The following is a 27,865-nucleotide window of genomic DNA, read 5'->3' as shown; positions in this document are numbered from 1 at the left end:
GTCAGGAACCTGGGAACTCAGCCAGCTGAGAGGATCAAACTTCAAATTCCTCTGATGAACTCTGAGACAGAAACTGTGAGCAAAGAGGCCTGAGGAGGGAGAGAGCCAGAGGGAAGATCCAGCCACTCTTCCTACCTGTCCTTTGGGAAAGGCTGGCCGTCAGCGGGACCGGGAGCCATCTACCTCAGGGCCCCGACCTGCCTGCCCTTCCTTGCCTTTCAGCACCTGCCAAGAACCGAGAACCGAGCCGGAGCGGGAGAGGAGATAATGGAGCCAGACAGGACTCAGATAAAGCTTGACCCCAGGTGAGTGAGGGCAGCCGGCCCTGAGCCAGGAGCCAGTTGCCAAGCAGCAGGAGGCCTCTATCTCTCTGGCCTGTCCCTACCTCCCTCCCAGGACCCTTTGGTTCCCAGCAAGCAGAATGAGACAGGACTGATAATGGTCTGGCTGTCCCTGAGGACACTGTGGGGTTGGGCCAGTGCATGTCCCTTCCAAGTCTTGGCTTTCTCTCCCCATTCGAGGAGAGGAATTTCCCAGAGTTGGGAGCTGGGGGAGAGGGTGTATGCACAGAGCCTCCACCCGCTGGGGAACCCGACCCTAGTGCTAAGGGTCCGCTCTTTCTCTGGGATCCTGCTCTTTCTCCCTAGCCAGCCCCTGGGCTGCTGCCCCAAGGGAAGGGGAGGGAATGGACTGTGGGCTCTTCGGGCACTACAGCCAGGCTGTCCATGACCTAACTGAACAGCAGGCTGCCTTGCACACTAGACCGGGCCCATTCCCCATTCCCTCCCAGAATCAGGTCCTTGAGGGGAAATGGACAAACTCCCTGCACCCACAAATGTTTGAGGGAGCGTCAAGTAACTGGTGTCCCTTCTGGTTCCCTCTCCTCTCCACAAGTCCCCATATCTGAACGCAGGCTGGTGTCTCTCCAGGTACACGGCAGATCTTCTGAAAATCCTGGAGACCAATTACAGCATCCCCTCTGCCTGCTTCTCTCACCCTCCCACTGCAGCCCAACTTCTGAGAGGTGAGTCAGGAGGCAATAAATGAGGAAGTGAGTATCCGGTGGTAAGTCAGGACAGCTGAGAGGAACAGAGGAGAGGTGGCCCTGCACTGCCAGCCTGAGGGCCGGAGAGGATGTCTGGCCCAGTGCCTGTCTGTCATGGTTAACACCTTGGAGAAGAACAGCCCCTCGAGGAGCCAACAGGCCAAAAGCAGGGCATGGCAACCTAGCCCGGAGACAAACCTGCACGTTGGGCCTCCCACTTATCCTAGCCCCAGTGCTCATTCAAACTGGGGCAGCGGCCTAGAGCATTTGTCAGACCCCGGACCATCCAGGGACTCAGGCTGGTGCCCAGTGACCCAAGCCCCGCAGAGCCCCCTGAGGCATACACAACAGCCTTCTTGGGGAAGGGCCTATATCCTTTGAGAGGTGTGGTTATTCTGAATAATGTTCTTAAAACTTAGGTGAGCCAGGCTGGTGTGGCTCAGTAGTTGAGTGTTGACCCATGAACCAGGAAGTTATAGTTTGATTCCCAGTCAAGGCACTTGCCTGGGTTTGGGGCTCGATCCCCAGGCAGGGGCATGCAGGAGGCAGATGATCAATGATTCTCATCATTGATGTTCCTCTCTCTTTAAAATCAATGAAAACATGTTTTTAAAACACACTTAGATGAACCTGTAAGAGTATCCTGACAGTGCCGGCCAACTAGATTCCTATTGCGGAATCACTTTTGAAAGTGAAAGGCTGAGGATGGAACTCAGTTTATTCCCTGGACGCACAGAACATGGCCATCAAATGACCCCTAGCATCTTCCTGGCAAATGTGGCTCCCCCATATTTTATTGTGTTTTCCTACTGCGTGATTAACTACCTTTTATTTTATTACTTTTTGTGAGTTTGTCTGAGCCAAGCTGACAACCTGTTCTGGGAAGCTAGATCTCAAATGCTCCCCTTAACGACCTCTTAGACACTGAGGAATGGGAGCTGTCTCTCTATGGTACCTAAACGCTTTTCCCAGCCTCCTTCCTGATTTGTCACTTCAAGGAGTAGACTCCTTCTGAACAACAGGATGTGGTCAGTGTGCGCCAGGAGGCCACATGGGCATGTACTTGGGCAGCTTGCTGCATGTGCTCCGAACCACAGTGAATGCCAACTGCCGGAGAGGATCCCGAGAAACCCCTTCTGCTCTGTGGTTCGCGCTGCCGGCAGCTGCCACATTCAGCTCCAGGGACCTGTTGCTCACGGTGCAGCTGGCACACAAGTCTTCCCTTACACCAGCGTTGTCAGCCAGAGTCAATTTTGTCCCCCCGGGGATTTTTGGCAACGTCTGGTGGCAGTTTCAAGCATCACAACTAGAGGGTGCTACGTGGCATCTAGAGACCAGGAATCCTGGCCTGGAAACAAAGGAAAACCTCCCACAGCAAGGAATTATCTTGGCGGAAGGGTCAGTAGAGCTGAGGGGCAGACACCCTCCCTTACACAGTGAACCTGAATCTCACACCGCTGGGCTACAAAATGTGCAAACAGAAACACCAAGGATGTTCAAAGCAGGGAGACCCTTCTGGGCCTGGTAGTCTGACGAGCTGCCTGTTCCCGGGCGAACTGTGGGCGAACTGTGGGCGTGGCAGCCGTTGGAGAGTGGGGAGCAGCGGTGGGCACTGCGGGGGTGGGGAGGAGACAGAAGGGGCAGGCAGGTTCCCACACACTGAGGAGCTGGATCTGGCCGGACTCCAGGTTGCAGGTGGGGACATCGGGGACAGTTGAGAGGCTGGGCAGGTAAGGTGGGGCCCAGTGAGCGCGGGGCAGAGAGTTGTACTTTATCCTGCAGAAGGAAGGAGCCTGGTGAGGGCTCTGAGATTGGGAGGGGCTGGATATGGACCATTAATCAGTAATCAGAATGGACTTCAAGGAAGAAGAGCCTTGAGAGGCAGGGGTATAAATTGGGAGTTATCGCCCCAGCCCAGCACAAGGGACAAGAGCCTGAGTCAGAGCAATGTCAGGGAAAGAAAGGGAAGGTTGGGAAACACAGGAAATCCAACGCCAGAGGAGGCCAACTGGTAAATAAATATCTAGACAAAGTAAGTGAAGGGGGAAAAGGCCCTAATGATGACTCTGAGGATCTGGGCAATGGCGATGGCGAAGGCGATGACACTGCCAGGAATAGGGGAGTCGGGAAGAGGCTATTGGAGGGTGTGGAGAAACCCCTTCCTTCTTCACCTGTAAACTGTGTTGTTCCTTAAAATAAATGCTATTTAAGTAAGAGCTCTTCTGGAAGAACTACGGAACCTTTTAATAATCTATCTTTGAAATGCCTGTGATATGATTGCAATTATAATCCTTACAGCATTTATGTAAAAAATGGACTGGTCCAAACATTTCTATGGAATTTTAAAGGCCCATGAAAAGCCAAGACAATTTTGAAAATGTATAAGGACGGTACCTGCCCTGCCAGAAATTAAGGCTTACTGGTCTAATAAGACTAGAAATTAAAGCAATAAGGCAAAAACTACAAGGGGTCTGACAAGTAGAAAAATGGAACAGAATACAGGGCCCAGCAATAAATCCATGCCCACTGGGGACTTGCTCCATGAGAGGATGCTGTACATATCAGTGGGGTGGGATGGACTCATCCAGAAGTGATGCTGGAAATTGCCTGCCCCTATGGCAAATAAATAAACATGAAAATAGCTCCAATGTAGCTTTAATCCGGGTAAATGCAAACATTTTTACAAAAGAAAAAAAAGAAAGATGTCTTTATGAGAGTAGAGAATAATTTCTTTTTAAAAAAAATGTTTTGATTGATTTCAGAGAGGAAGTTAGAGGGAGAGAGAAATAGAAACATCAATGATGAGAGATCAATCGGCTGCCTCCTGCACTCCCAAACTGGGGATCGAGCCTGCAACCCAGGCATGTGCCCTGACCAGGAATCAAACTGTGACCTCCTGGTTCATAGGTCGACGCTCAACCACTGAGCCACAACAGCTGGGCTAGAATAATTTCTTAAACACAAGAAAGAATAAATGATTGTGGTTTTTTTAAATTATATTTTTATTGATTTCAGAGAGGAAGAGAGAGAGATAGAAACATCAATGATAAGAGAGAATCATTGATCAGCTGCCTCCTGCACACCCCCTACTGGGAATTGAGCCCACAACCCTGGCACCCTTGACCAGAATTGAACCTGGGACCCTTCAGCCCACAGGCCAAAGCTCTATCCATTGAGTCAAACCGGCTAGGGCAGTGGTCGGCAAACTGCGGCCCCTTGAGTGTGGCTCTTCCACAAAATACCACGTGCGGACGCACATGTACAGTGCGATTGAAACTTCGTGGCCACACTCAAGGGGCCAAAGAGCTGCATGTGGCTCGCGAGCCGCAATTTGCCGACCAGTGGGCTAGGGCAAACCAGGATTTTTTTAAAGCTACTTTTTTTTTAAAATAATATATTTTATTGATTTTTTACAGAGAGGAAGGGAGAGGAATCGAGAGTTAGAAACATCTATCAGCTGCTTCCTGTACACCTTCCTACTGGGGATGTGCCCGCAACCAAGGTACATGCCCATGACCGGAATCGAACCTGGGACCCTTCGGTCTGCAGGCCGATGCTCTATCCACTGAGCCAAACCAGTTAGGGCTAAAACTACTTTTTATTGAGCAAATACTACACACCAGGTGTTGTGCTGGGAGTTTTAATGAGAGCAAATACTAAGTGGAATTTTACTTTCAATTAATATGTCTCTGACTCCAGAGCCTATGCTCTGAACGCCATGAAAACAAATATGCAAAAATAAAATAATTTTTTACTAGGAACCAGGTAGGATTATGGGTGATACTCTTTCTTCAAAAATTTAATGTTCTTATATTGTTTCATTATAACCTTCACATTTCCGAGACAGTGGGAAATTTGCTAGTTGCTAACAAAATGGTCAATTAGACAAGCATTTCCTAAAGTGTGTTCCTTGGGATACTAATCCCAAGTTCTGCTTCATGAAAACAGAGTTGATAGAAATGCAAGTTTTATAAAAGCTGTAATTCCTCCTGTTGGAAATTAACATGTAAATCAGATTAACACTTCAGTTTGCTCTGCAGGAAAGAGGCATGTTTAACTTTGTTTAAGGCATTTCCAACAATCCTTTGGCCATAGAACACTTTTGTCTCATAATATCAGTTAAAGTATAGAAAAATAAGGTAGGACACAAATCTTCTAGGAAGATAAGTAAGTTTGGTGGAGAGCAGAGGTGTCAGGCTATGGATGTGAGGGAACCTCTCTCTCAGCCTTTGCACTGTGGAGGTGGGTACCAGAGCCTAAAGATCCTGCCAGTGTGAGGGAGAATAGAGTACCAAGCCAGCAGTTCAAGACTACACCGAACAGTCAGAATATGCCCCACCCTCCCTCATAAATTAAACCATCTTTTAGGGTTGCATTTGGTTGTTTCCACACACACCCCCATATCTATGTGAGCACAACCAATGGTCAGTGTGTGTAATGGTTGAGAGTATGGGTTTAGCGTCAGGAACCCCTGGGTTCACTTCAAGGTTGTGTGACCCCGGGCAAGGTGATTAACACTCTAAGCTTTGTTTCCTGGAAAAGCCTATAAAATGGAGATGACAATAGGGATTCTCTTGGGGTTATTTCTTTCATTCAACAAATAGTTTAAACACTTAGAGACAGAACGGAGAACAAGACTAACGAAGTCCCTGCCTCGGTGGTGTGTACACAAGGTGAGAGGACAGACACCAAGCAAGTACATTCCCATGCACATGGCCTCACTGGGGGAGGGCAGACACACTGCCTACAGGAGCCGGCTGAGGGGCATTGCAGCAGAGACTCGCGATGAGGAGCCAGCTGGGAGCTCAGGGAGAAAAGCTGAACCAGCAGAAGCCCAGTGTAAAGTCCTGGAGGTGAGAGTGCTCATGTGGCTGTTGGGAGGCAGAAGGAGTGGTAGGGAAATTCCAAACCCCTAAACACAGAGACGACTGAGCTGCAGTGACTGAGTTTGGAGAACAGAGGGTGTGGGAAGGATGAGGAATCAGCAGAGGAGACTGACAGGGTCAGAGGCCAGGAGGGGACTGTGGTTCTGAGCTAAGGGGAGGGAGGCTTTGCAAGGAGGAGGGGGTGTTCAAGGGCAGTGAAGACTGGGAAAGGATTGGGCCATGATGGCTTGCCTGAGAAAGGGCCGTTTCCACGCTGCTCCCAGGGAGGACAGGAGTCAGGTAGGGAGTGGGGGTCAGGCAAGGAGACGCCTCCAGCAGCGACTGCCTCTCCCAACAATGGACGTTGGTGTTTAGGAACCTACTGAATTGATTTTGGTTTCTACCTATTTGGCCTTTTCTTGGGTGTGTATTTTTTTAAACTAAATATTTCTATTATAAAAATAATTCAGAAAAATAAATATGAAAATCCAGAAAAGTAAAAAGAGGAAAAGTGGTTTATAGTCCCACCACTCAGAGACAGGCACTGCTAATCTCACCATGTATTTCCTTTTTCTGTGCTTTTATTGAACAGTACTAGAGGCCCAGTGCATGAAATTCATGCACGGGGTTGGGGGAGCTGTGTGTCCCTCAGCCCAGCCTGCACCCTCTCCAATCTGGGACCCCTTGAGAGATGTCCGACTGCCCATTTAGGCCCGATCCCACTGCCCCGGGCAGTCGAACATCCCTCTCACAATCCAGGACTGCTGGCTCCCAACTGTTCGCCTGCCTGCTTTCCTGATTGCCCCTAACCATTCCCCTGCCAGCCTGATCAATGCCTAACTGCTCCCCTGCCGGCCTGATTGCCCCTAACTGCCCTCCCCTGCTGACCCAGTCACCCCTAACTGCCCTCTTCTGCCATCCTGGTCACCCCTAACTGCCCTCCCCTGCAGGTCTGGTCCCCCCCAACTGCCCTCCTCTGCTGGTCTGATCGCCCACAACTGACCTCCTTTGCCAGCCATCTTGTGGCAGCCATCTTTGACCACATGGGGCAGTCATCTTGTGTGTTGGAGTGACGGTCAATTTGCATATTACTCTTTTATTAAATAGGATTAGGAATCATACTATACCTATAATTTTTTAAAAAATATTTGTTCTTTCTTTTTTTATATTTTATTGATTTTTTACAGAGAGGAAGGGAGATGGATAAAGAGTCAGAAACATCGATGAGAGAAACATCAACCAGCTGCCTCCTGCACACCCCTCACTGGGGATGTGCCTGCAACCAAGGTACATGCCCTTGACCGGAATCGAACCTTGGACCTTTCAGTCTGCAGGCCGATGCTCTATCCACTGAGCCAAACCGGTTATGGCTATACCTATAATTTTATGTCCTATTTAAAAACCCACATTCTCATCACCCAAAGACAGCATTGCTAATGTGTTTTCATTTGTTGTGTGTTTTTTTAATATTTCTAGGTTTTTCTACACAATGATTTTTAAATATTTTTATTTTATCAAAGTAATACATGAACATGGTTAAAAATCAAATAGTACAAAAGGGCTACTATGAAAATCAACAATCCCCTGCCTTTTGCATTCCCATTTCTAATCTTCCTCCTCTTTTTTTTTTTAGCTGATGTTTTTATTTTATAGTTACCTTCAAATCACCAACATGTGCACACCATTATTTCCTAGAATATCAATTTTGGACATTATCTGTTGCTGCTTTATGATACATAAGGATTTAGCTCACTTAGCACCAACTTTCTTCCTTTCTCTCCATATAATTATGGCAATATTTTTCGTTGGTTATCTTTACAGCTTTATATGCATGCCAATAGTTTATTTCTTATTCTGCTAACTATGGATAGTGTGTCTTGACTTTCCATTTTGTAAGATAAAGATATTAGTGCCTCACTCTTCAACATTTTTGTGCCTTTTTCTCCCCAATTAATTTCTTTAAACATGGTTATAATTTACTGTGCTAATTTTTCATTCTGCTCTGTCCACATAAGGTTTTTAAAAGATATAATTAATGCAATAAAAGGCAATGATCTTAAGTATGTAGCTTGACGAATTTGTACCTAGGTGTACACCTGTGAAACCACCACACAGATCAACCTATAGAACATTTCCGGCATCCAGTAGGGTCTCCTAAACTCTCCCACTTAATGTTTCTACAATGACCACTGTTCCAACCTGTATCACCTTTATTTTTTTTAAATATACTTTATCGGTTTTTTACAGAGAGGAAGGGAGAGGGATAGTTAGAAACATCGATGAGAGAGAAACATCGATCAGCTGCCTCCTGCACACCCTGTACTGGGAATGTGCCCACAACCAAGGTACATGCCCTTGACTGGAATCGAACCTGGGACCCTTCAGTCTGTAGCCCGACGCTCTATCCACTGAGCCAAACCAGTCAGGGCTATATCACCTTTATAGATTGGTTTCCCCTGTTCTTTAATTCATATAAACAAAATCAAACAGTAAATGTTCTTGAGTCTGGCTTCCTTCATTCATCATTATGTTTTTAAGAGTAATCTATTTTGTTGCATGTATCAATAGTTCATCCTTTTTTTTTATGGTGATATTCCATATCACAATTTATTTGTCTGTACTCTTATTGAAGAACATAAGGGCTGTGTCCAGTTTTGGCCATTATGAATAATGCTGCTCTAAACATTTTTTCAATGACTATGAGCATCCCTATTGAATAAGTATCCAGGAGTGCAATTTCTGTGTCACAGCTAGGTGTGTGTTTAATAGGTACCACCCAATTGTTCCCGAAGTGCTTGTGCTGCTCCCAGCAGCAATGGACGAGGGTTCCAACTGTTGCTCATTGTCACGGACACTCGGACACTCAGTGCTCTTCGTTTTAGCCTTTTGTGGGTATGTAACGGCATCTCAGATTTGTCTTTTCCGGTGACTATTGAAACTTAGCGCATTTTTATGTTTCATGAGCATTTGGGTATTTTCTTTTGTAAAGTTTAGGTCTTTTTAGTTTAATTTAAAAAATTATGTTTTTTTTCTTACTGAGGGGAATTCTTTACATATTTCGGATATGAGTCTCTTGGTGGCTATCTATATTACAAATATCTTTTCTCAGTCTGAGCTTGCCTTTCCATTCTCTTAATAGTTTCTTTTGACCAATGGATAGTCTTGATTTTAAGGAAGTCCAATTTATTAGTTTTTTTATTATTAGTGATTTTGTGTCCTATTTTAAAAGATCTTTGCATATCTCAAATCATGAAGATACACTTCTGTGTTTTCTTCTAAAAACTTTATTTTTAACTTTCATATTTAGGTGTTTTTGTATGATATGAGGAAGGAGTAAATGTTCTTTATTATCCCCTAGTGGGTCTGCTAAGAAGTTGTTTTTTTTAGGTTGAGTGTTAATAAGTTTTTTAAAAATATTATTATATACTCTTTGCAAATATTTTTTATGACATGCACAAAATTCTCATGCCTGCATCATATTCTATAGCAGTGGTTCTCAACCTTCCTAATGCCGTGACCCTTTAATACAGTTCCTCATGTTGTGGTGACCCCCAACCATAAAATTATTTTCGTTGCTACTTCATAACTGTAATTTTGCTATGTTATGAATTGTAATGTAAATATCTGATATGCAGGATGTATTTTCATTGTTACAAATTGAACATAATTAAAGCATAGTGATTAATAACAAAAACAATATGTAATTATATATGTGTTTTCCGATGGTCTTAGGCGACCCCTGTGAAAGGGTTGTTCGACCCACAGGTTGAGAACCGCTGTTCTATAGGGTAGTTGACAATAATTCCAATATTGTCAGACATATAAGTTGTTTTATGGCTATTAGTTAATAATATTAGGAACATTATCTTTTCATAAAACAAAAAATAATATATCACTGCTATTTTGCTCTTCTCTGACTATGATGCAGGTTGACTGTTTTCGCACATGTCCTGAGCTGTGCTGATGTCATTTTCCCATTTATTTGCAAAAGCCTCCTGTCTTTGTTATCAGTTTTCTCTATGTAATAAAGATCTTAAACTTGAGCACACATTTATTAAAAACGTTTCCCCCCCGTCTGTTTCCTGCCTTTTTAAAAAACTTCAGAAATTTAAACTCTGTATCCAGTGTGACCCTTGTTCCCTTTGTGACTTCTCGGACTGTGCCCAAGCTTAGAAAGGTCTCTCTGGTCGCCAACGTTTTGATGAAAATACAGTTCTCTCTTTTTTCTCCCTCTCATTTCTTCCTGCTTGGTTTTTAAAGGCTTACCTCTGTAATCGATTTGGAATGATTCTGAGAGACGGCAGGCTGATGTGCATCCCCGTAACTGTTGTGTGAGGGTAAAATCATGTTAAAAATCCTCTGTGATGTTTTGATTTTACAAGTTTCAAGGAGGCTCTGGCCAGGTGCCTCAGCTGGTCGGCGCAGGGTCCCCGTACACCAAAAGGCTGCGGGTCCCATCCTGTCAGGGCTCACACGGGAGGCAACCGACCGATGTTTCACTCTTACATCAGTGTTTTTCTCTCTCTCTCCCTCCCCCTCTCTCTAATAATTAATAAAAACATGTCCTTGGGTGAGGATTTAAAAAAAGAGTTTCCAGGAGAAAAAGGTAAAGTAAAGGACTGCAACCGTTTTTTTTGTGTGTGTTTTTTTCAAAACTTGCAGGGCCTACTAGAGCCGTATCTGGAGAGGTAATTAAGAAAGTGGCAACAGAGCTGAATAGAAACAGCAACGCCAAGCCAGTCACTTATGCATTTATTTTTAATTTTTATTGACATATAGTTGGTATGCCGTATTATATTAGTTATATTAATTGCAGGTATACAGTATAATGATTTGATGCGATCACCCTGCCAAAGCCAGTAAGTTAGACACTCAGAGGGCTCTATCCTAACTAAACGGAGGTGAGTTGAGAAAGGGATGGGTAGGAGGAGAGAAAAGAGCACAATCCTGTCTTTTGTGGCCTGTGATAGAGAGAAAAAGTTCACCACCAACCTCAGAAGTCCTGCTTGGGAGCTAGAACCCCAGGGCCACCTTCCCCGTGGCAGGCCCTCCTGATTGGTCATTAGACCCGGCTGGGACCGGAGATAAGGAGCCTCCCTTGGACAAACCAAACAGAGAGAAAAACGTGCCCTGAAAAGCAACCAGGATCGAGGTGATATTTTTTGACAGCTTCACCTTTGACCTGGTGCTCCTTGTGGTGACACCAGGTAAGACTGATCCAGGTGACAACTCAGTTCTCTGCTGTGGTCTCCTTCCTCAGTTCTCTGCTGTGCTCTCCTTCCTCCCCGGCTTGGTTTCAGCAGTATTAACTCTGACTGAGCTGCCCTCAGTCACCAAACGTAAGGCACCTAAGCAACACCTTCCTCATACTCTACTCCCAACGCAGGCGGACAGTGGACTGGGTTCTGACAGTCTTCCTTTCCCTCCTCCTCCTCTCATCTGGCCAGGTAGGTGGAAAGGAGAGCCTGCCAACTAGGGAAGGGACTTAGATAAATGAGGGCCCAGGCTTACTCACTAAGGACAAAGAGCCCTTTAAAACGAGCTGTTGCGTTTATGAGTCACATGTTCAGGAACACATATTGTAACTAGGTTAATGTTTCCCTGTCAGCAGTAGTGAGGCCTGAGGAGTTTCACTGGTATTTGTCAAAATGCTTATCTCCTGACCATTATCAGGTGAGCTTGTTAAAAATACAGTTACTGGGCCTATCCCAGATCTGCTGGAGCGGCAACTCTGAGGGCAGGCCTGGACAGCTACTTTCTAACAACTCCTCAAATGAATGTAATAAACTAAGGAGACCTTCTGGGCCCTGGCTGGGTGGCTCAGCTGGTTGGAGCATCATCCTGTACACCAAAAGTCTGTGAGTTCGATTCCCGATTAGAACATATACCCAGGTTGTAGGTTCGATCCCGGGTCAGGGCGCATATGGGAGGCAACTGATCAATGTTTCTCTCTTTCCCTTTCTCTCTCTCTAAAAATCAATCAAAATGTATCCTCAAGTGAGGATTAGAAGAGAGAGAGAGAGAGAGAGAGAGAGAGAGAGAGAGAGAGAGCGCTACTGGACCACATTTAATGTAAGACAAAGTGTGGGGCCAACATAGGTCGAAGGTCCTTGGAGTCTGTGTCCATTTCTCTTTTGCTAAAATCTCTTTTTGATGTTCCAGTTTCACGACATAATTTTTGAAATCAATTTTAAACAGCTCTAAAGTATACCACTATATTACATCCTGCTTCGGTGATAATGCTAATTGGCCCCTGTTTGCGAGCATGACACCTGGCACTGGAGGCAGAAAAGTGAACTCCTAATCCAAATTTGTTTTGCTAAGTATGTAAAAACCTGTTTGGTGTCTCTACCCTGGCTCAGGTAAGTGTCAACGTACCTTAAATGATCTGGTCTTGTCTCCCATCCATGTAGAGGAATGACTATTTCTTAGCCACATGTTAAGTTTTCTAGGTCTAAGAAGAAGCCATTCTTCTGCATGGATAGGCCTAGGCCAGATAATTCTACGTATGGTAAAGCCATTGAAATCCAAGTGAGGAAGCCACATTTCTGCCCCTCAGTCCCGGTCATCATCTCACTGGAGCCTGCCCTCTTTCCACGTTAGCCTTGGGCCCTTTGGAGATCGCCCTCACGGCCACCATGACCTTGCTCGCCCTGGGCTCAATTGCCATCTTCCTGGAGGACGCCGTCTACCTGTACAAGAACACCCGTTGCCCCATCAAGCGGAGGACCCTGCTCTGGAGCAGCTCTGCGCCCACGGTGAGGGAGTGAGGAGGAGACAGGGACCGTTCTGAGAATTCCTCTCAGCTCAACAATTCCAGTCAGCAAAGAGTTCCTGCCTCTACCGCCTTAGGTGGGGTTTCTCATCGGATCTCCACTTGCTTGGAAGGCCCCAGGCAGTGGGCTGGAGTGTTGGAATTCTTAGAGCCACAGAGGCAACTAAAGAAACCGCTCTGTCACCAGTGGCTCAATCGCTACTCCCCAGGGTGTTGCTGCTAAAAGCAAGCCTCCTGTCTGTCCAGGCACGCAGTGGTTCCGCAGAGAGCAGGAGGGAAAGAATGTTTTCCTCATGGGGTCATCCTTAGCTCTACCCTTACATTGTAGGCTTTTAAAATTCCCACAGCCACTATATTGGCCTTTGGCTTGCTCGTAGATCATAAGGTTGGACTTCTGTTTCCTTCTGGTGAGCTGTGTGTGTCTATTTGGGGCAGAGTGGGGCCCTTGAGGGCCTTTCCTGGCAGATGACATCTGCCTAAACCATCTCAAGTCATCAGTGACACTCCCATAACACGGGATGTTGAAGAGTAAGGGTTGAATCTTGATCCATTTACTCCTAAGGATGAACTCACCTACTCCTACCCCAAGGATATAGGATGAGATAGTTTTCCAAAAAAAGAAAACACTGGCTGAAGGTGACATGCTGTCTCTAACCCTAGACATAGAAGGAACTGACAGCTGAATTAAATTTTTAAAAAATTTCCATTAGTGATTTTTCCAGCTGGCCACTTTAAAGTAATAGTCCCTCAAATGTTTAGGTTTTGCTTCCTTGAGTTCTTGTCACAAAAGGTTCAAGAGGGTGAGCACAAAGTCTCCCTCCCCTGAACCGGCTTCCTGCTCCTCTCCCAGGTGGTGTCTGTGTTCTGCTGCTTCGGGCTCTGGATCCCTCGCTCCCTCATGCTCGTGGAAATGGCCATAACCTCGTGAGTGTCCTGCCCGCCCCCAGCTCCAGGGATGGTATTCTTCCAGAGGTTCCCTTCTGCTCCCCACTCACCCGGGAATCCAGAGTCCATGCCTGCTTTTATCCCCTCTCCCTTCCACAAATCCCTGCAAACCGGTCTTGATCATAAATCGAATCGAGCCCTTTCCAACTTATGCTAACCTGGGTCCCTTGAACTTCTGGATCTGCTCATCCTAGTCCAGGGGTGGGCAACCTTTTTGTGAGTGCGTACCAAAACCAGCAAAATCTCTGACTCAAAATTCTTCTGCGTGCCAACCCTAATTTTTTGAGAACATGTTACGCCTACTTGATATCTCTTAAGGTGTATGTTTGTGAAGAACCTTGAAGAAATAATAAAATCCATTCAAGCGACAAAAACAGAATATGATGATGAAAAATACATTAATTTTTTAATGTATACATGTACACTGATAGTCCAACAGAAAACTTTATGACTCCGTTTGATATTATCAGTAGGACTTTTGCTGCCGAGAGAAATATAGAAATTTATTTCCCTTTCGTTAGTACCGGTGGGCAAAGCGAGAGAGAAGGTTTCATTTTTATAGAGTGAAATTTTGAATAAGTAGGTGGGGCGGTTGTCTTGTCAACGAAAACCCATTGCGTCTGAGGCTGAAACCAAAACACTGGTCGGATCTAGGAAGGCAGGGAGAGTTAAGGCAAAGGCATAGAAATTGCTCTTCCCCTCTCTCATCAATCCATGTCTATGGTCTTTAAGATAACTTGTTATGTAAACTTATTTATTTATCTAAGATGCACCTACACTGAATTTATCTGAAAAATAAAAGTCGTTACTAAGAAAAAAATTGTAAATGGAAGATTATAAGAGAGGGTTTCGCGTGCCAGCAAAAGTTCCTGGCGTGCCATGCTTGGCACGCGTGCCACGGGTTGCCCATCCCTGTCCTAGGCCCATCATTTTGTCCCACAGCCTGAAATTCCCCTCTTCCCAGGCCCTTGGACTCCATCCATCCCCTCTCATTCTTCTTGGAGTCACACATTCAGAGTGCCTAGTCCCTACCATGATCCCCTCAGTAAGCCCCACCCCTCCCCGCTCCCTTTGCAGTCCATCTTTCCTGGGCAGCAAAGGCTGTCCCTCAGCAGGCTGCCACCTCCCCTCTGTGTATTCTCAGGCCCACTTCCCTCCCACTCCAGGTTTTATGCGGTGTGCTTTTACCTGCTGATGCTGGTCATAGTGCAGGGCTTTGGTGGGAAGGAAGCAGTGGTGAGGACACTAAAGGACACCCCGATGAGGATCCACACAGGCCCCTGCTGCTGCTGCTGCCCCTGCTGCCCCAGACTCAAGCTCACCAGGTGAGACGGGAGGGAGGGGCGTCCTTGAAGAACAGGCTCCAGCTTCCTGCACTCTCTCTGCCAAGAGCGTCTGCTGGTTGGTTCTCTCAGCTCTCCTTCAAACCTCTTGGAACTAGTCTTCTATGGAACGAAGTCAATGACAAAAGGGTGGGTATCCCCAGCCAGGACCCCACACATTAGGCACCCACTCAGGGGTAAGGGGAGCCGAGAAAGAACTCCGAAGTTCCCGTCACTTAAGCCACTGCCCGCTGCAAAGTTTAGCCACACAGAGGAAACTGAACTCCAGGCTACTGCCTCCTCTGCTCATCTGGTTAATGAGGTTGGGTTAACACTGATCGTTCTTGCTCCAAAGGCAGCATTCTGGTCTCGGAATGAGTGGGGAGCAAGAAGAAGGGTTGCCAATGCTCTTAACATTCTAGCTTCTTCCCATGTCCCCATCCATTTAACCATTTTGGTGTCTGATGGCGGCCAAGCCTCGGCCCAGGAGCCCAGTGAGGGAGCGGAGAGTTGCCTTGGGGTGGGTGGTCTGTGGGCCCATGTTCCTCACCCTCTGCTCCCCTCAGGAAGAAGCTCCAGCTGCTGATGTTGGGCCCGTTCCAGTACGCCTTCCTCAGGATAGCCCTGGGCCTGGTGGGCCTGTTCCTCATCCCGGATGGCATCTTTGAGCCAGCAGACGTAAGCCAGGAGTGAGGGGCAGGGAACTCCGAGGCTCATTTGGTACCTTTGAGCTCTACAAGGAATAGCTGGAGCCAATATCCCCTGATACCAGGGACAGAGTGCCCTGGAACAGAGGCTCGGGCACTCTGGTGGGAGAGAGGAGACTGGAATAAGCCAGGGCTATGGCATTGTTCTCCCCTTGGGGGAATAAATAAAAGGGAGGGAAAGGGCTCGTCTCCCTCACTGACTCCCACTTGGTCTGCCACCAGATTTCTGAGGAGAGCACAGCTCTGTGGATCAACACTGTCCTCGGTGTGTCCACCCTGTTGGCTCTCTGGAGCCTGGCCATCCTTTTCCGTCAAGCCAAGCTGCACCTGGGCGAGCAGAACATCGGGGCCAAATTTGCTCTGTTCCAGGTAACTACACCCTGAGAGAGAAAAGAGGGCTCATAATAGAACTACAAATAATTGGGGTTAGGAGGTGAGTCTAATACAGGCTCAAAGGGGTTCTGGGAACCTCCTTGAACCTTAGGTTCCTGTGAGATTTGGAAAGTGATCCCTGCCCCTTCCCAGATTTTGCTGTTTGTGCTATTTTTGCTTTGTGTTTGCTAGGGCTTCTGTGATAAAATACCACCGAGTGGCTCAAAACAACGGAAACTTATTCTCTCACAGTTCTGGAGGCTAGAAGTACAAAATCAACATGTCAGCTGGGCTGTCCTCCCTCTGAGCCCTTCCTTCCTCTTCCTGGCTCCTGGAGGTTTGCCAGCAATCTCGGCCTTCCTCAATTTGCAGCTGCCTCACTCTACTTCTGCCTCAGTCACCACATGGCCTTCTTCCCTCACGCGTCTGTCTCTTTGCCTCTTCTTATAAGGATATCAGTCATATGAGAATAATGCCCTAGCACCATGGTCGGCAAACTGCGGCTTGCAAGCCACATGTGGCTCTTTGGCCCCTTGAGTGTGGCTCTTCCTAAGCCTTAGGAGCACCCTAATTAAGTTAATAACAATGTACCTACCTATATAGTTTAAGTTTAAAAAATGTGGCTCTCAAAAGAAATTTCAATCATTGTACTGTTGATATTTGGTTCTGTTGACTAATGAGTTTGCTGACCACTGCCCTAGCAGGTTTGGCTCAGTGGATAGAGCATCTGCCTGTGGACTAAAGGGCACGTGCCCAGATTGCAGGCTCGATCCCCAGTATGGGGCATGCAGGAGGCAGCCGATCAATGATTCTCTCTCATCATTAATGTTTCTATCTCTCTCTCCCTCGTCCTTCCTCTCTGAAATCAATAAAAATATATTTTTAAAAAAGGATAAGGGCCCACCTTACTCCGGAATGACTTCATCTTAATTAATGACATATAATTAGTTAACCAAAACAAAGATGCTGTTTTGAAATAGATCATATTCTGAGGTACTGGGGGGTTAGGACTTCAACATATCTGTTTTGGGGGCACAATTCAATCCATAACCTTAACTGTTTCTGTCTTTGCTTTTTTTCTTTTCTATGATTATTCCTAAAATCCTATCATCCATCACCACTAGCAGTATGAGCATTATCTCAGCTACAACTATGAACTACTCACACCATGTGCTAGGCACTTTTCATACAGTACTTTAAAAAAAATCCTCACCCAAAGATATGTTGAGAGAGAGAGAGGAAGGGGTGGGGAGGGAGAGAACCATCAATGTGAGAGAGAAATATTGATTGGTTGCCTCTCGTATGCACAACTGGGGATCAAACCCACAACCTAGGTATGTGCCCTGACCAGGAATCAAACCCACAACCTTTTGGAATGTGGGACAATGCTCCAACCAACTGAGCCACCTGGCCATGGCTTTGTACATTACATTTAAATATTCACAATAATCTTAGGGGTCATTATTATTTTTATTTTACAAATAAGAAAACTGAGACCCAGAGATGTCATGAGACTTGCTCCAAGGCACACAGGAGTGCGGCTAGAATTTAAACCCAGATCTGTCTAACTCCCAACCCGCATTCCTTCTCGTCACACTGCCTCTCATCATCACACCTCTTCTGAAAGTTCTCTCAAAAGCATGTTGTTCACTTTTTACACTTTTCATTCTCCAAGTCCAAAGACAACTTTTCCACCAAATGCAATATTTTGTTTTCCTTCTCTCTCCATTCTTTCTGTCTCCTTGCTGGGCCCTTCTCCTACTTCCAAGAAACAATAACTGCGTTTTAGCTAACAGAGTGGTCTCACATCAATTCTCATTTGCTCTAAGCAGATGCCTCTGAAATGTGAATTTCCAGGCATATAGCAGGTAGAATTGAAGGGGGTAGGGGAAGAGAGAGATGAGCCTGAAATGGGGTCAGGGACTGAGGGGCAGAAGCCCTTAGGGTCAGGCACAGGTAAAAGCCTGCCATTGCTGAGCCTGTGGGGAAGCCTGGACAAGCTGGGTCTGCCTTGCCGCGGGGGGACAAGTACTAAGGCAAATAGTGCTCCTGGGGCCTCTGGATAGAGATTATTTTCTTCTTCTTCTTTTATTTTATTGTGTTATAACATATATATATGACATAAATTTTACAGTTTTAACCATTTATATATGTACAGTTCAGCAGCATTAAGTGCAGTCACATTGTTGTGCAACCATTGCCACCATCCATCCCCTGAAGGTTTGCATCTTCCCCACGGAGAGTCTGTACCCATTGCACACCCATTCCCCTTCGCCTCCAGCCCTGGCACAGCAGAGATTCTTCAAAGGGCACTTTAATAGTGAACCGTCCATCATTCTATCGGCAGGGATCTCAGGTACTTGAAGTAGATGGACTGACTCTTCCCTAATCATCCATCCTTTTTATTCTTTAAGTGCTCATTAGCAGCCATGGCTGAAATAAGGGAATAAACTTGACCCCCTCCCCCCCCCCCAATCAGTTTTTGTTGTTTCTTGTCAGGAACGCTAATAAAATATTGGGTAGGAAGATGAGGTTGTAATTTTTCTAAAGATTACAAACGTCACCACATTTTAATCAACGCTCTGGAACTGCAGCGATCTAAAGGCTGGCCAAACGCACAGCCGCAGGACAAGCATGGCAGTGGGCCAGCTGACCTCAGCGCCATGGACACTGCGCCCACTCTGCCCTCGCTTCTCTTTTCCCTTCTGCAGGTGCTCCTCATCCTGACCGCCCTGCAGCCATCCATCTTCTCAGTGTTGGCCAATGGCGGGCAGATTGCTTGCTCGCCTCCCTTTTCCTCTAAAATCAGGTCTCAAGGTGAGCACGTAGAAGTTCCTATCTCTTTCCAGGATGGGTGAGAGGAGGTGGGTCAGGGAAGAGAGGACCTTAGATCAGAGGTTGGGCCAGGCAAGCTGCTGCTCCGAATACTCAGAAAGGGATCTCCAAAGATCTCAGCAGAGATTTAAGGAGACTGCGCCTTCTCTGATCACACAGAGGAGAGCTACAGTTGCACAGCTTGAGGCCAGCCTTGACGGCCAACCAAGAAAGCCATGGGTTCATCCTTAGCTCTTGGGAGAGAAATGGGTGTGGTTGGGAAGCAGAGATCATGCTGATAAAACACATAAAAGAAATGAGTTTTAATGCTAGCCTCAGGTTGCAGAAGGTTGAGAGCCAAGTTCTGGTTTGGGCTTTACTATTAACCTGCTGTGTTACGACAGCCTTCTAGGTCAGGGATGGCGAACCTTTTGAGCTCGGCGTGTCAGCATTTTGAAAAACCCTAACTTAACTCTGGTGCCGTGTCACATATAGAAATTTTTTGGTATTTTCAACCATAGTAAAACAAAGACTTATATTTTTGATATTTATTTTATATATTTAAATGCCATTTAACAGAGAAAAATCAACCAAAAAAATGAGTTTGCGTGTCACCTCTGACACGCGTGTCATAGATTCACCATCACTGCTCTAGGTGCTGGTGTGAGGAGAAATTACAGAAAGTGTTGTCCCACTGACATGCCAGGGCTGCTGGTGGGATACCACCGCTATAATTTAGTATAACCAACTTTACATTCCACCCCGCACTGCAGTGATGAATTGCCACCTCCTGATACTGGAGACTTTCCTGCTGACTGTGCTGACACGGATATACTACAGAAGGAAAGACGACAAGGTTGGATATGAACCTTTCCCTTCTCCAGACCTGGATTCGAACCTCAAAGCCTGAGGTGGACGGCTTGGACAATGAGACACTGTACTCATGAGATGGGCACACGATATCTTCGCTGTCCCTCAACATTGACCACATGGGGAAGGATTCCATTGTCAGTACAAGCTGGCAAATTACACTGGACTATACAGATGAAGGTGAATCATGCAATAGGATGAGATTGTTTTGGGTCTTGCCTGGGGAAGGTAATTTAGTTTCATATTAGACAAACAGAATGGAGTTTGAAACTCTATAATCGGGCACATTACCCCTATGGGCGCCACGATTAGCCCTTAAAACTCGCATATTGGTAAAGCTTACGGTATAAGAATGAGAGAACTCAGTCAGGCAAAGTAGGATAAGCCCACAGTTTTGAAGAAAGCAGGTCCCTGAAGAATAGATCAAAGGTGTTCTTTTCCTTACCGATGTGTCCTTAGAGCACTGAGGACATTAGACCTGGGAGAGCTGGGTCAGCCTCCCTTTGTGGGACAATGGCTTTTTAAGTCTTCTGTGCCAAGCTGCAAAAGGAATCCCCCTATCATATGGTCAGGGAGCTTGACTTTGAGGAGATAAATTAGGATGCAAAAGCAAAGGAATTGAGAGTATAAGTAAAAGCCCCAAATATGCCTGGCCGGTGTGGCTCAGTGGTTGAGTGTCAACCTATGAACCAGGAGGTCACGGTTCTATTCTCGGTCAGGGCACATGCCCGGGTTGTGGGCTCAATCCCCATTTTGGGGCAGGCAGGAGGCAGCCAACCAATGGTTCTCTCCCATCATTGATGTTTCTATTTCCCTCTCACTTCCTCTCTGAAATCAATAAAAATCTTTTTTTAAAAAGCCCCAAATACATAAAATGTATCATACACATGTATATCAGGTCAAAAACACAGAAAATAAAACATTAGGTAAAACCATTTTGCTTTTATTTGGCTAAATGACAAAAGCCAGAATAACTCTGAACAAATTAATGATACTCAGACAGGAAAACAATATACTGGACACTAGTGGAGGAAAACATTCCCGCAGACGTCGGCACTGGTGATAGGGTTAACTTTCATGCCGAGGCCAGCATTTCTTTCCAAGACTTTGTCTCCCCCACCCCCCACACCCAGGTTCCTCAATACAAATAATCCAACCAACCAATTCTCTGTGTTCAAAATAGTCAAGTGCTTCCAAAAAAGGGTGGGAAATCCTATTCAAACCTAAAGAAACACAACCCGAGTCATCCTCAGTGTTAAACCTCGCACTTTTGTTTTCTACCCAATCTGAGTACTAATATATAAATTTGGCAGACAGAAAATCTTTCTTCTTTTAAAGAAAATTAACATCTAATAGCATAATCCAAAGAACATGTTCTACTTATTTGGAAAAATAGAGGCCAGGGACTACTCTCTATCCCATGACAATCTATTCTATGAGAGAAAACAAAAACAATCATTGTATGACTTTGAAAAATATAACCTTCAAAAATACTTATATTGGTAAGCTTAAAAAAAATACCATTAGTTAAAAACATTAAGGGAGTTTTTCGTTTGTTTTTCCTATATGTATTGGTAAGAGTGTGTGCTGACAGAAAAGATAGCAGCTATGGCTTTTAGGGAATTAAAGAAAAGCAGTGAAGTATAATTGATTTGGAAAGACCTTAAATATGGGATCTGGAACAGGATTAAAAAGGCAATGAGCTCCAGAAAATAGAAAGCTACCCACAAATCAAGAGAATACAGGCACAGAGCAACAAAAGCACTGTGAAGGGCTGTTGTAGAGGGAATACCCAGAGGCTGCCTGACCAGCTGTGTGGTCACAAGTAAAATTTAAAAAATGCAGCTCAGGAGCTGCCCAAGAAGTTATCAGCAATCAGAAAAGGTCAAAAATTCTCTTGACCTCATTCATATTTCTCCTCCTCTTCTAGATTTTCAACTTCCTCACATCCCCGACTTTCTTACCCAAACCTCAGCAAAATAGTGGCCTTTGACTCTAGCTGTCAGAAGCAACTATAGCAGTAAACACATCCATTCCTATTCCTCTGAAGTTTCGAGTGCTACTGAGTCTAGTATATGCCGAGAGCAATCTTTCTGCCCCGCCCATCTCAAGGAAACTGCTGAAATGGCGCCTCCTTAGCACTGACAGGACTTCCTTCTCCATTCTCTGTGTGTCTTGCACACAGGCCCTGGGGCCATCCAACTCTGAAGGCTCTCCCATCTCTGCCTCATTTGGCCTATTCAGGCTGACAGCTCCACAACCTCAAACATTAATGTTAGAAGATTTACAAGTCACTGGTATGGTTGTGGCGTGCCAACCACATTTAATTAGGCACAAATTATCAAATAATGCATCATACCAACAGTTTCTTCCACCCACCCATTTTTATCCAGCACCTAGGGTCACATTTATCTCAAAGCAGCCAACATGCCACACCTTAAAAGTTTTTGCTTTCAGGCAAAAGTATTTGAAGATATACTAGTGTTGGGAGACTGAAGCTGTAGTGTAGAGGCGAACCAAAAGGGGCAAGGGAGTTTTCTAAGAACTTGTGTACATGCCGGCCCTAGCCATCTCACAGAGCTTATCGGCCTGGAGGTCACATCACAAGGGTCAGCATGCCAAAAGCAGCGCATTGACAGAGCAGAGGAGGAGGGCCCAAAGATTTGAGACCCAGATAACATACTTGAGAGGAGTGACTACAGGGAGGAAAACCACACTTTGGGCATCTCCCTTTCCAAATACACTGGATAAGATTGCACTTTAAGGGAACAAGTGTAGGCTTCCGTGCTGACTTCATTGCCTTTCTGTACCTGGGAGAGTAAGACTGAAATAGACAGAATTCCCAACGAAGGCAGAAACGTTATGAAGCTGAGTAATGTAGGCCAAGATTAATTTCACCTTTAAAAAGAAAAGGATTCCAAGCCGAAGCTCATGTAAACCAGATTTGATAGTAAAACAGCACTTCACGAGAAGAGTTAGAAATGCAGTTTTCATAAGCCATCAGGACAAGAGGTTCCCCGCCTTTGTCCCTCTACTCTGCCGTGCTCTGCCTCTGGGAGATCTGAGTTTTCAGAACCTAGGTAGTCCTGGTGTGCAGGCAGGCAGGTTTTACCAGAAAGGGAGATGTCTATGAGATGCTCGCAGCCCTAGCAGAGGAGCAAGAAAAGATAAAATGTGGTTTTCTTAGCTGAAAACACTAAAACTCCACCCCTACAAGGGGTATTTATGAGTGACAGGATGGGGCCTGGACATAAGCAGTTTTCCCCCGAACACAGCTACAAGATTCCTGATGGATCATGGTCTGTCTGATTCATGCGGCTGTAGGCTGCTGGAGGTGTAAAACAAGCTCAAGCTCAATAGCAAGTGTGAAGCTTCAGCGTTCTCTGAGGTGAGATTTAAGGGATCATCCCCCTGCCGACCACCAGGCAGGCACATGTGGGGGAGAGAGAGAACCTACTGTATCCTGGTAATGTGAGCCCTTGCTTTGTGCCTCGCTGGAGGGGCTGTGGAAGAAAGAAAGTCCCTGCCAGCTGCCACTCTCAGAGGAAAGCAAACACCGTGTGGAGCACTGGTTCCAGTCAAGAACATTCTTAAGAGGGGCAGAGTTCAAGATAGGAAGGTGGGTATTTCCTGATGCGGTTGTGTCCATGGTCTATGCAAATCTCTATCCAATATGGCTGTGAGCAGCATGGATTAACAAATCATGTTCAGATTACAGACATTTACAAAGTATCCTTTGTAAAAAGCTAGGTAGTAAGCATAGAAATAGGAGTAGCAGGGCCAGGGACTTACTCTGGGGGGAAAACGAATCTGAACTGACTGTGTAGGACTGAGTATTGTCCCACCCCCTCCGCAATCACAGTAACCCTGAAAGTGTTCCTTCCTGTAACGGTAGATTACAGGGAAGAGACTGACAAGAGCTCCCAAGTAACGGGCCGCGGAGTCTTCTGAGATGAATACAGCGGAAAGGCCAGAAAAGCCGCAGCTGATGCCATGTGCTCTGGTTCCAAGCCCACCAGTGTCTTCATGGACCCCAGTGGGTCCAACAAGAAACTCCTCAGGGAGTAAGTTTGGCTTAGACCGCCTTCTCCCACAGCCACATTGACACATGTGCCAGCAGTACCGTTAGGGATTTGTAACTATTACCCGGCTTTTAGCATTTTTTCAAGGAAATAAAAATTATATTCCACCCCCAACCCCAAAATCACCCATCAGCATGGCTTATTGCTTGAACTATTTGGCAAGCCAGTTTGCCTCAGAACAGAAGGCAAACACTTATAGTGTTACTGGGAAGAAAAGGCCTCTGGGTATTACACCACCTCTTTCTGCCCACTCCTCGGGGGCAAAAAAATAAAAAATAAAAATAATTAGTTCTATTTACTATATTTTAAAGACTAATTTTTAAAAATTAATAAAAATGGTAATTTCCCTGTCAAGGTCATATGAACATAAACAGTAAAGCAAAGTCAATGAGGAGGGTATATGGATGCAGACAAGGCCTCTAGGGTGTAGTCAGCCTCCTTCTTGGGTGGGTGATATCTTTTGGAGAATGGGCTGTCTGGTCCCCCCCGTCTGAGGTCCTCTGGCCCAATTGTCTTTCCTTTGTAGCCGTCCTTAGGTTTATTGTTGGGATCACAATTTGGAATTCAACAGAGCTTTTGAAGGTGACGGGACAAAGGAAGGGGAGAGGAAAGGAGGGCTGAAAAATTAGTCTTCTTCATCTTCACTGATATCATAGGCTGCAGCCTTGTGCCTGGAGAGGTTTGCTGGAGAGGAAGAAGGGGAAGTCTTGCCAGAGAAGGGCCATCGGAAAGAGGGGGAGGGGGAGCGTTCACGAGTGGGGCTGCTGCTGGGACTCTGCTTTGGGCTGATGGCCTGCAGCATCCGGCCTTTCCCTTCTTTCAGCATATGTTTCTGGGGAGACCAAAAGGAAGAGTTAGAAGAAACCCATGGATCCTACTAAGTCACCACTGGCATGTCTGGGACTTCACATGATCACGAGTGCCCTCTGCAATATCAAAAGTCACTATATTTCTAAGTAATTTTCTGTCTAAAGTGGTCTATGTTATACAGCTTATCTAAAGTTTGTATCTAGTCACCTAATCCTGACTTCTATGTCAAAGGAATTCTTAAAAGCCTACTTGGCTTGTAGTCCAGGCTCCAGGCACAAACAAAGGAATTAACACAGACAAAAGGTATCTTCCTGAGTATTAGAGTTCTCTGAAAAGGAAATTCCATATTTTCCCTGAATAATCTAGATCCTTCCTGACATCTAACCGAGGGCTCACTTGCTAAATAGCTACACATACTCCCTTTATTTGGCTTGAAGAAACCTGGCTATTCCTCAAGGACAGAATCCCCACCTCACCCAGTGATCCTGAGGCAGCTGTTTAATAGTGGAGGCAGCTTTCTTTTTATTGTTCTTTGTTCTTTCCTTTCCTTCTATCTAAAACTATAGTGTTGAAGTGGGCAAGGCTACTTACTTACCTTGTCACCAGATTTGGATGTTGATAGACAACTGGCAAAATTATTTAGGAGAATATGTAACCTCTTTCTGTAAAGATTTGAAAGAACTTTGGGGGAATAGTTGAAATATAGTTCTGCCCAATAAGAGGAACAGATCAGATAACTTCTGAATGTGGATGTCCCCTTCTGCTCAAGGATTCTATAATTTTTTCCACCGCATGAGAATTCCCTACATATTCCTAAAATTCCCTAAATTATCCAGCTGGAAAAAACATACCAGTGCTCCTTCCGGACCAAACATTTCCAGGAAATTTCCAATGAATTCTCGGGATTTCTCCTCCCATTTCTGAATGAGGTCAATGCTTTTTTCCTCTACTTTCTGAACAAATTCTTTTGACTTTTCTTCCACATCTTTCACTTTCTTCTTTACTTTGTCAACTCGTTCCTGTAAATGGTATTTCTTCTCCTAGGTAAAGAAAGAACTGTTTTAAGAAATAATACCCACTCTGACCTTTCATACCAAAGGGAGGAAAGAAACATGGTTCATCACTCTATTGACATTCTTTTCAGTCTTTAGAATTTCACTTTGCTTAATCTACTCGACACTTCTCTAGCATAACAAGTAAGATATGCTCTGGATGGTCATCTTATACAAAAATGTGATAATTCTAACATCATGGAAATCCAAACTAAACTAAGTATATAGGGTAGGCCCAGTAACATGTATGCAACCAAATGAAGTAACATTTTTAAAGATAAAACATAGAACATAAACATGCCCAACATAACCCAAAGCACATTCTAGATGGAGATGTAAAGGGAACCAGATTACTGAAGAATATTGCCAAGAATAAGCCACTATAATAGGTTGAAAGTAGAAGTAGTAGATCTTTGCTTAGTTCATTTTGTATTGGATTTTTCTCCACTGGCTTATTCTATGATTTTAAAAGAGTTGCTTTTAGTTTTTGGAGGCCTGCTTGCTCATTCACAAAATAAAGATGATACTCTTTGGTCCTACCAACTTCCCTAAGGAAGGGAAATGGGGGGGAGGAGTCTTCAGTCAAATGAAAAATATTCTCATAATTTCCCAATCACAGAGGAGTAAGGAAATATGTTTAAATTTTTAAACACCTGAAAAAAGAGAAAAGGTTCTATAGTAGGCGTTAACAACAGCTAGGGTTTATCTGTATAGATAAATCATATTCAGATGAAACCATTTCACCTAGTCATAATTCACAGAATGAGGAACAGGTAAGGAAGCTTGGTAAGCTACTAATGTAGAAGATATAGTTAGCAGCTTTCTTTTTAAATAAACTTTAATAGAGATATAATTTATATACACAAAATGTATAGCAGTTTGTTGCTAAAGGATAATATTAAGCTAAGGTAAACTTTGCTTCTATAAATCAAATTTTAAAACTTAGGTCTATATGTCCTGAGAAATGGCATGCAAAATGTGTGTCACTACCCACACAGGGAGAGGATCCATAGCTTTTACCAGATTTTCAAAAGGACATCAAATAAATAAAAAAGCTAAGAACCACTATTAATGTATTTGATATACATGTTAGACTTTAAAGTTGCAAATTCTCATTTATGGAATTGGCTGTGTGTCTTTATATCAATGTATTAATACTGGACCATAAAGGCAGAAGATGCCTCTGTTTTATATTTGTAAAGAGCTCAGCATAGTGTTATCTGCAAGAATTCGATGAGCTTTTGGAGGAAATAACTATAGCAAACTGAAAAGTAAGTTCAGCTCAGATGAAGTAGGAGGCAGTGTGTGTCTTATAGGGCCAGGGAACTCTGGGATGAGGTTGGAACTCACGTTGATAAAGCTGACATTGAGCTCCTTTGCCGTGTAGCCCCTCTGTAGGTTCCGTCTGGCATACACATCATAGTCCCGGACAATTCGGGTGATGATGTCTGATGTAGAGATACCTTCTGTCCTCTGTGTTGGAGCAAACATGCCTAACCCCAAAACACATACAAACACTGTGACATTCCGGTTAGCTCAGGCAGCAGGACTAGATGGAAACTGGGAGCAACATTCCTTTCCTTTCCTATTACTAAGGGAAGTCTGGAGATACTGACATACAGAAGGAGGAATGAATCAAAGGAAAGGAGTTAAGGAAAGGAAGGGCTATATGGCCCTAATATTAAGAAAAAGATGGGGCTGGAGAAATTCCTGAAATTAAGAGAGATATCAATAGTAGATGTTAGTCTGAGAACTGATGGGTCTCAGTGCTATGCTCGCCTTATCTTCTTATCCAAAGTGTGACCTGAAAGTGGATGTTGAATTTCTCAGGGTATAAACTTTTCTCTGTGGAGTAGTCATGTGGCTGAATCTCTGTCACTGCCCCTGAGACTGTACACATCACAGTGAGAATACGCACATCAGCTTACTCACCTGCTTCCTTAATGTGCTTATAAACATCATCACTTCCTGCGGAAGAATAAGGGATGTCATCATGGGCCACAAAATCAATCTGAAAATAAGGAAACATCATTTATAACCCAGATACCTGCTATGCAGAAAGAACCAGTACAAACTCTCAGGCTCAGAAAAAGCACAAAAAGGGGAGGCCATGCCTCAAATGGACATTTTCTCTTTTTATTTTATTTTATTTTTAGAGAGAAAGGAAAAGAGAGAGAGAGAGAGAGAGAGAGAGAGAGAGAGAGAG

At 45.0% G+C, this 27,865-nt stretch overlaps 2 protein-coding genes across 4 annotated transcripts in view; one reads left to right on the top strand and one right to left on the bottom strand.

The window, feature by feature from the left end:
- Positions 1-267: 267 nt before the first annotated feature.
- SLC51A (solute carrier family 51 member A) lies at positions 268-19,755 on the top strand (the record flags this gene model as incomplete). The annotated part of the gene is made up of 9 exons (XM_081088366.1): positions 268-305; positions 930-1,024; positions 12,514-12,668; positions 13,536-13,609; positions 14,797-14,955; positions 15,519-15,630; positions 15,882-16,028; positions 18,743-18,848; positions 19,619-19,755. The coding sequence occupies 9 exons, from the start codon at positions 268-270 to the stop codon at positions 19,753-19,755; spliced, it is 1,023 nt and encodes a 340-aa protein (XP_080944492.1).
- A 4,329-nt stretch (positions 19,756-24,084) lies between these two features.
- The window catches only part of PCYT1A (phosphate cytidylyltransferase 1A, choline), a 53,122-nt gene continuing 49,341 nt past the window's right edge, over positions 24,085-27,865 (bottom strand). For all 3 annotated transcript variants that reach the window (XM_081085363.1, XM_081085364.1, XM_081085362.1), the window contains 4 exons: positions 27,592-27,670; positions 27,010-27,152; positions 25,459-25,647; positions 24,085-24,629 (listed from right to left, as the gene is read on the bottom strand). In XM_081085363.1, coding sequence (XP_080941489.1) covers positions 24,423-24,629; positions 25,459-25,647; positions 27,010-27,152; positions 27,592-27,670 — 618 coding nt within the window. In that variant the 3' untranslated portion in view covers positions 24,085-24,422. The remainder of the gene's footprint in view (positions 24,630-25,458; positions 25,648-27,009; positions 27,153-27,591; positions 27,671-27,865) is intronic.

This window comes from Myotis nattereri, assembly GCF_964212035.1.
Source record: "Myotis nattereri genome assembly, chromosome: 3".
Classification (NCBI taxonomy): domain Eukaryota; kingdom Metazoa; phylum Chordata; class Mammalia; order Chiroptera; family Vespertilionidae; genus Myotis; species Myotis nattereri.
This window is presented reverse-complemented; position numbering and strand designations above follow the sequence as displayed.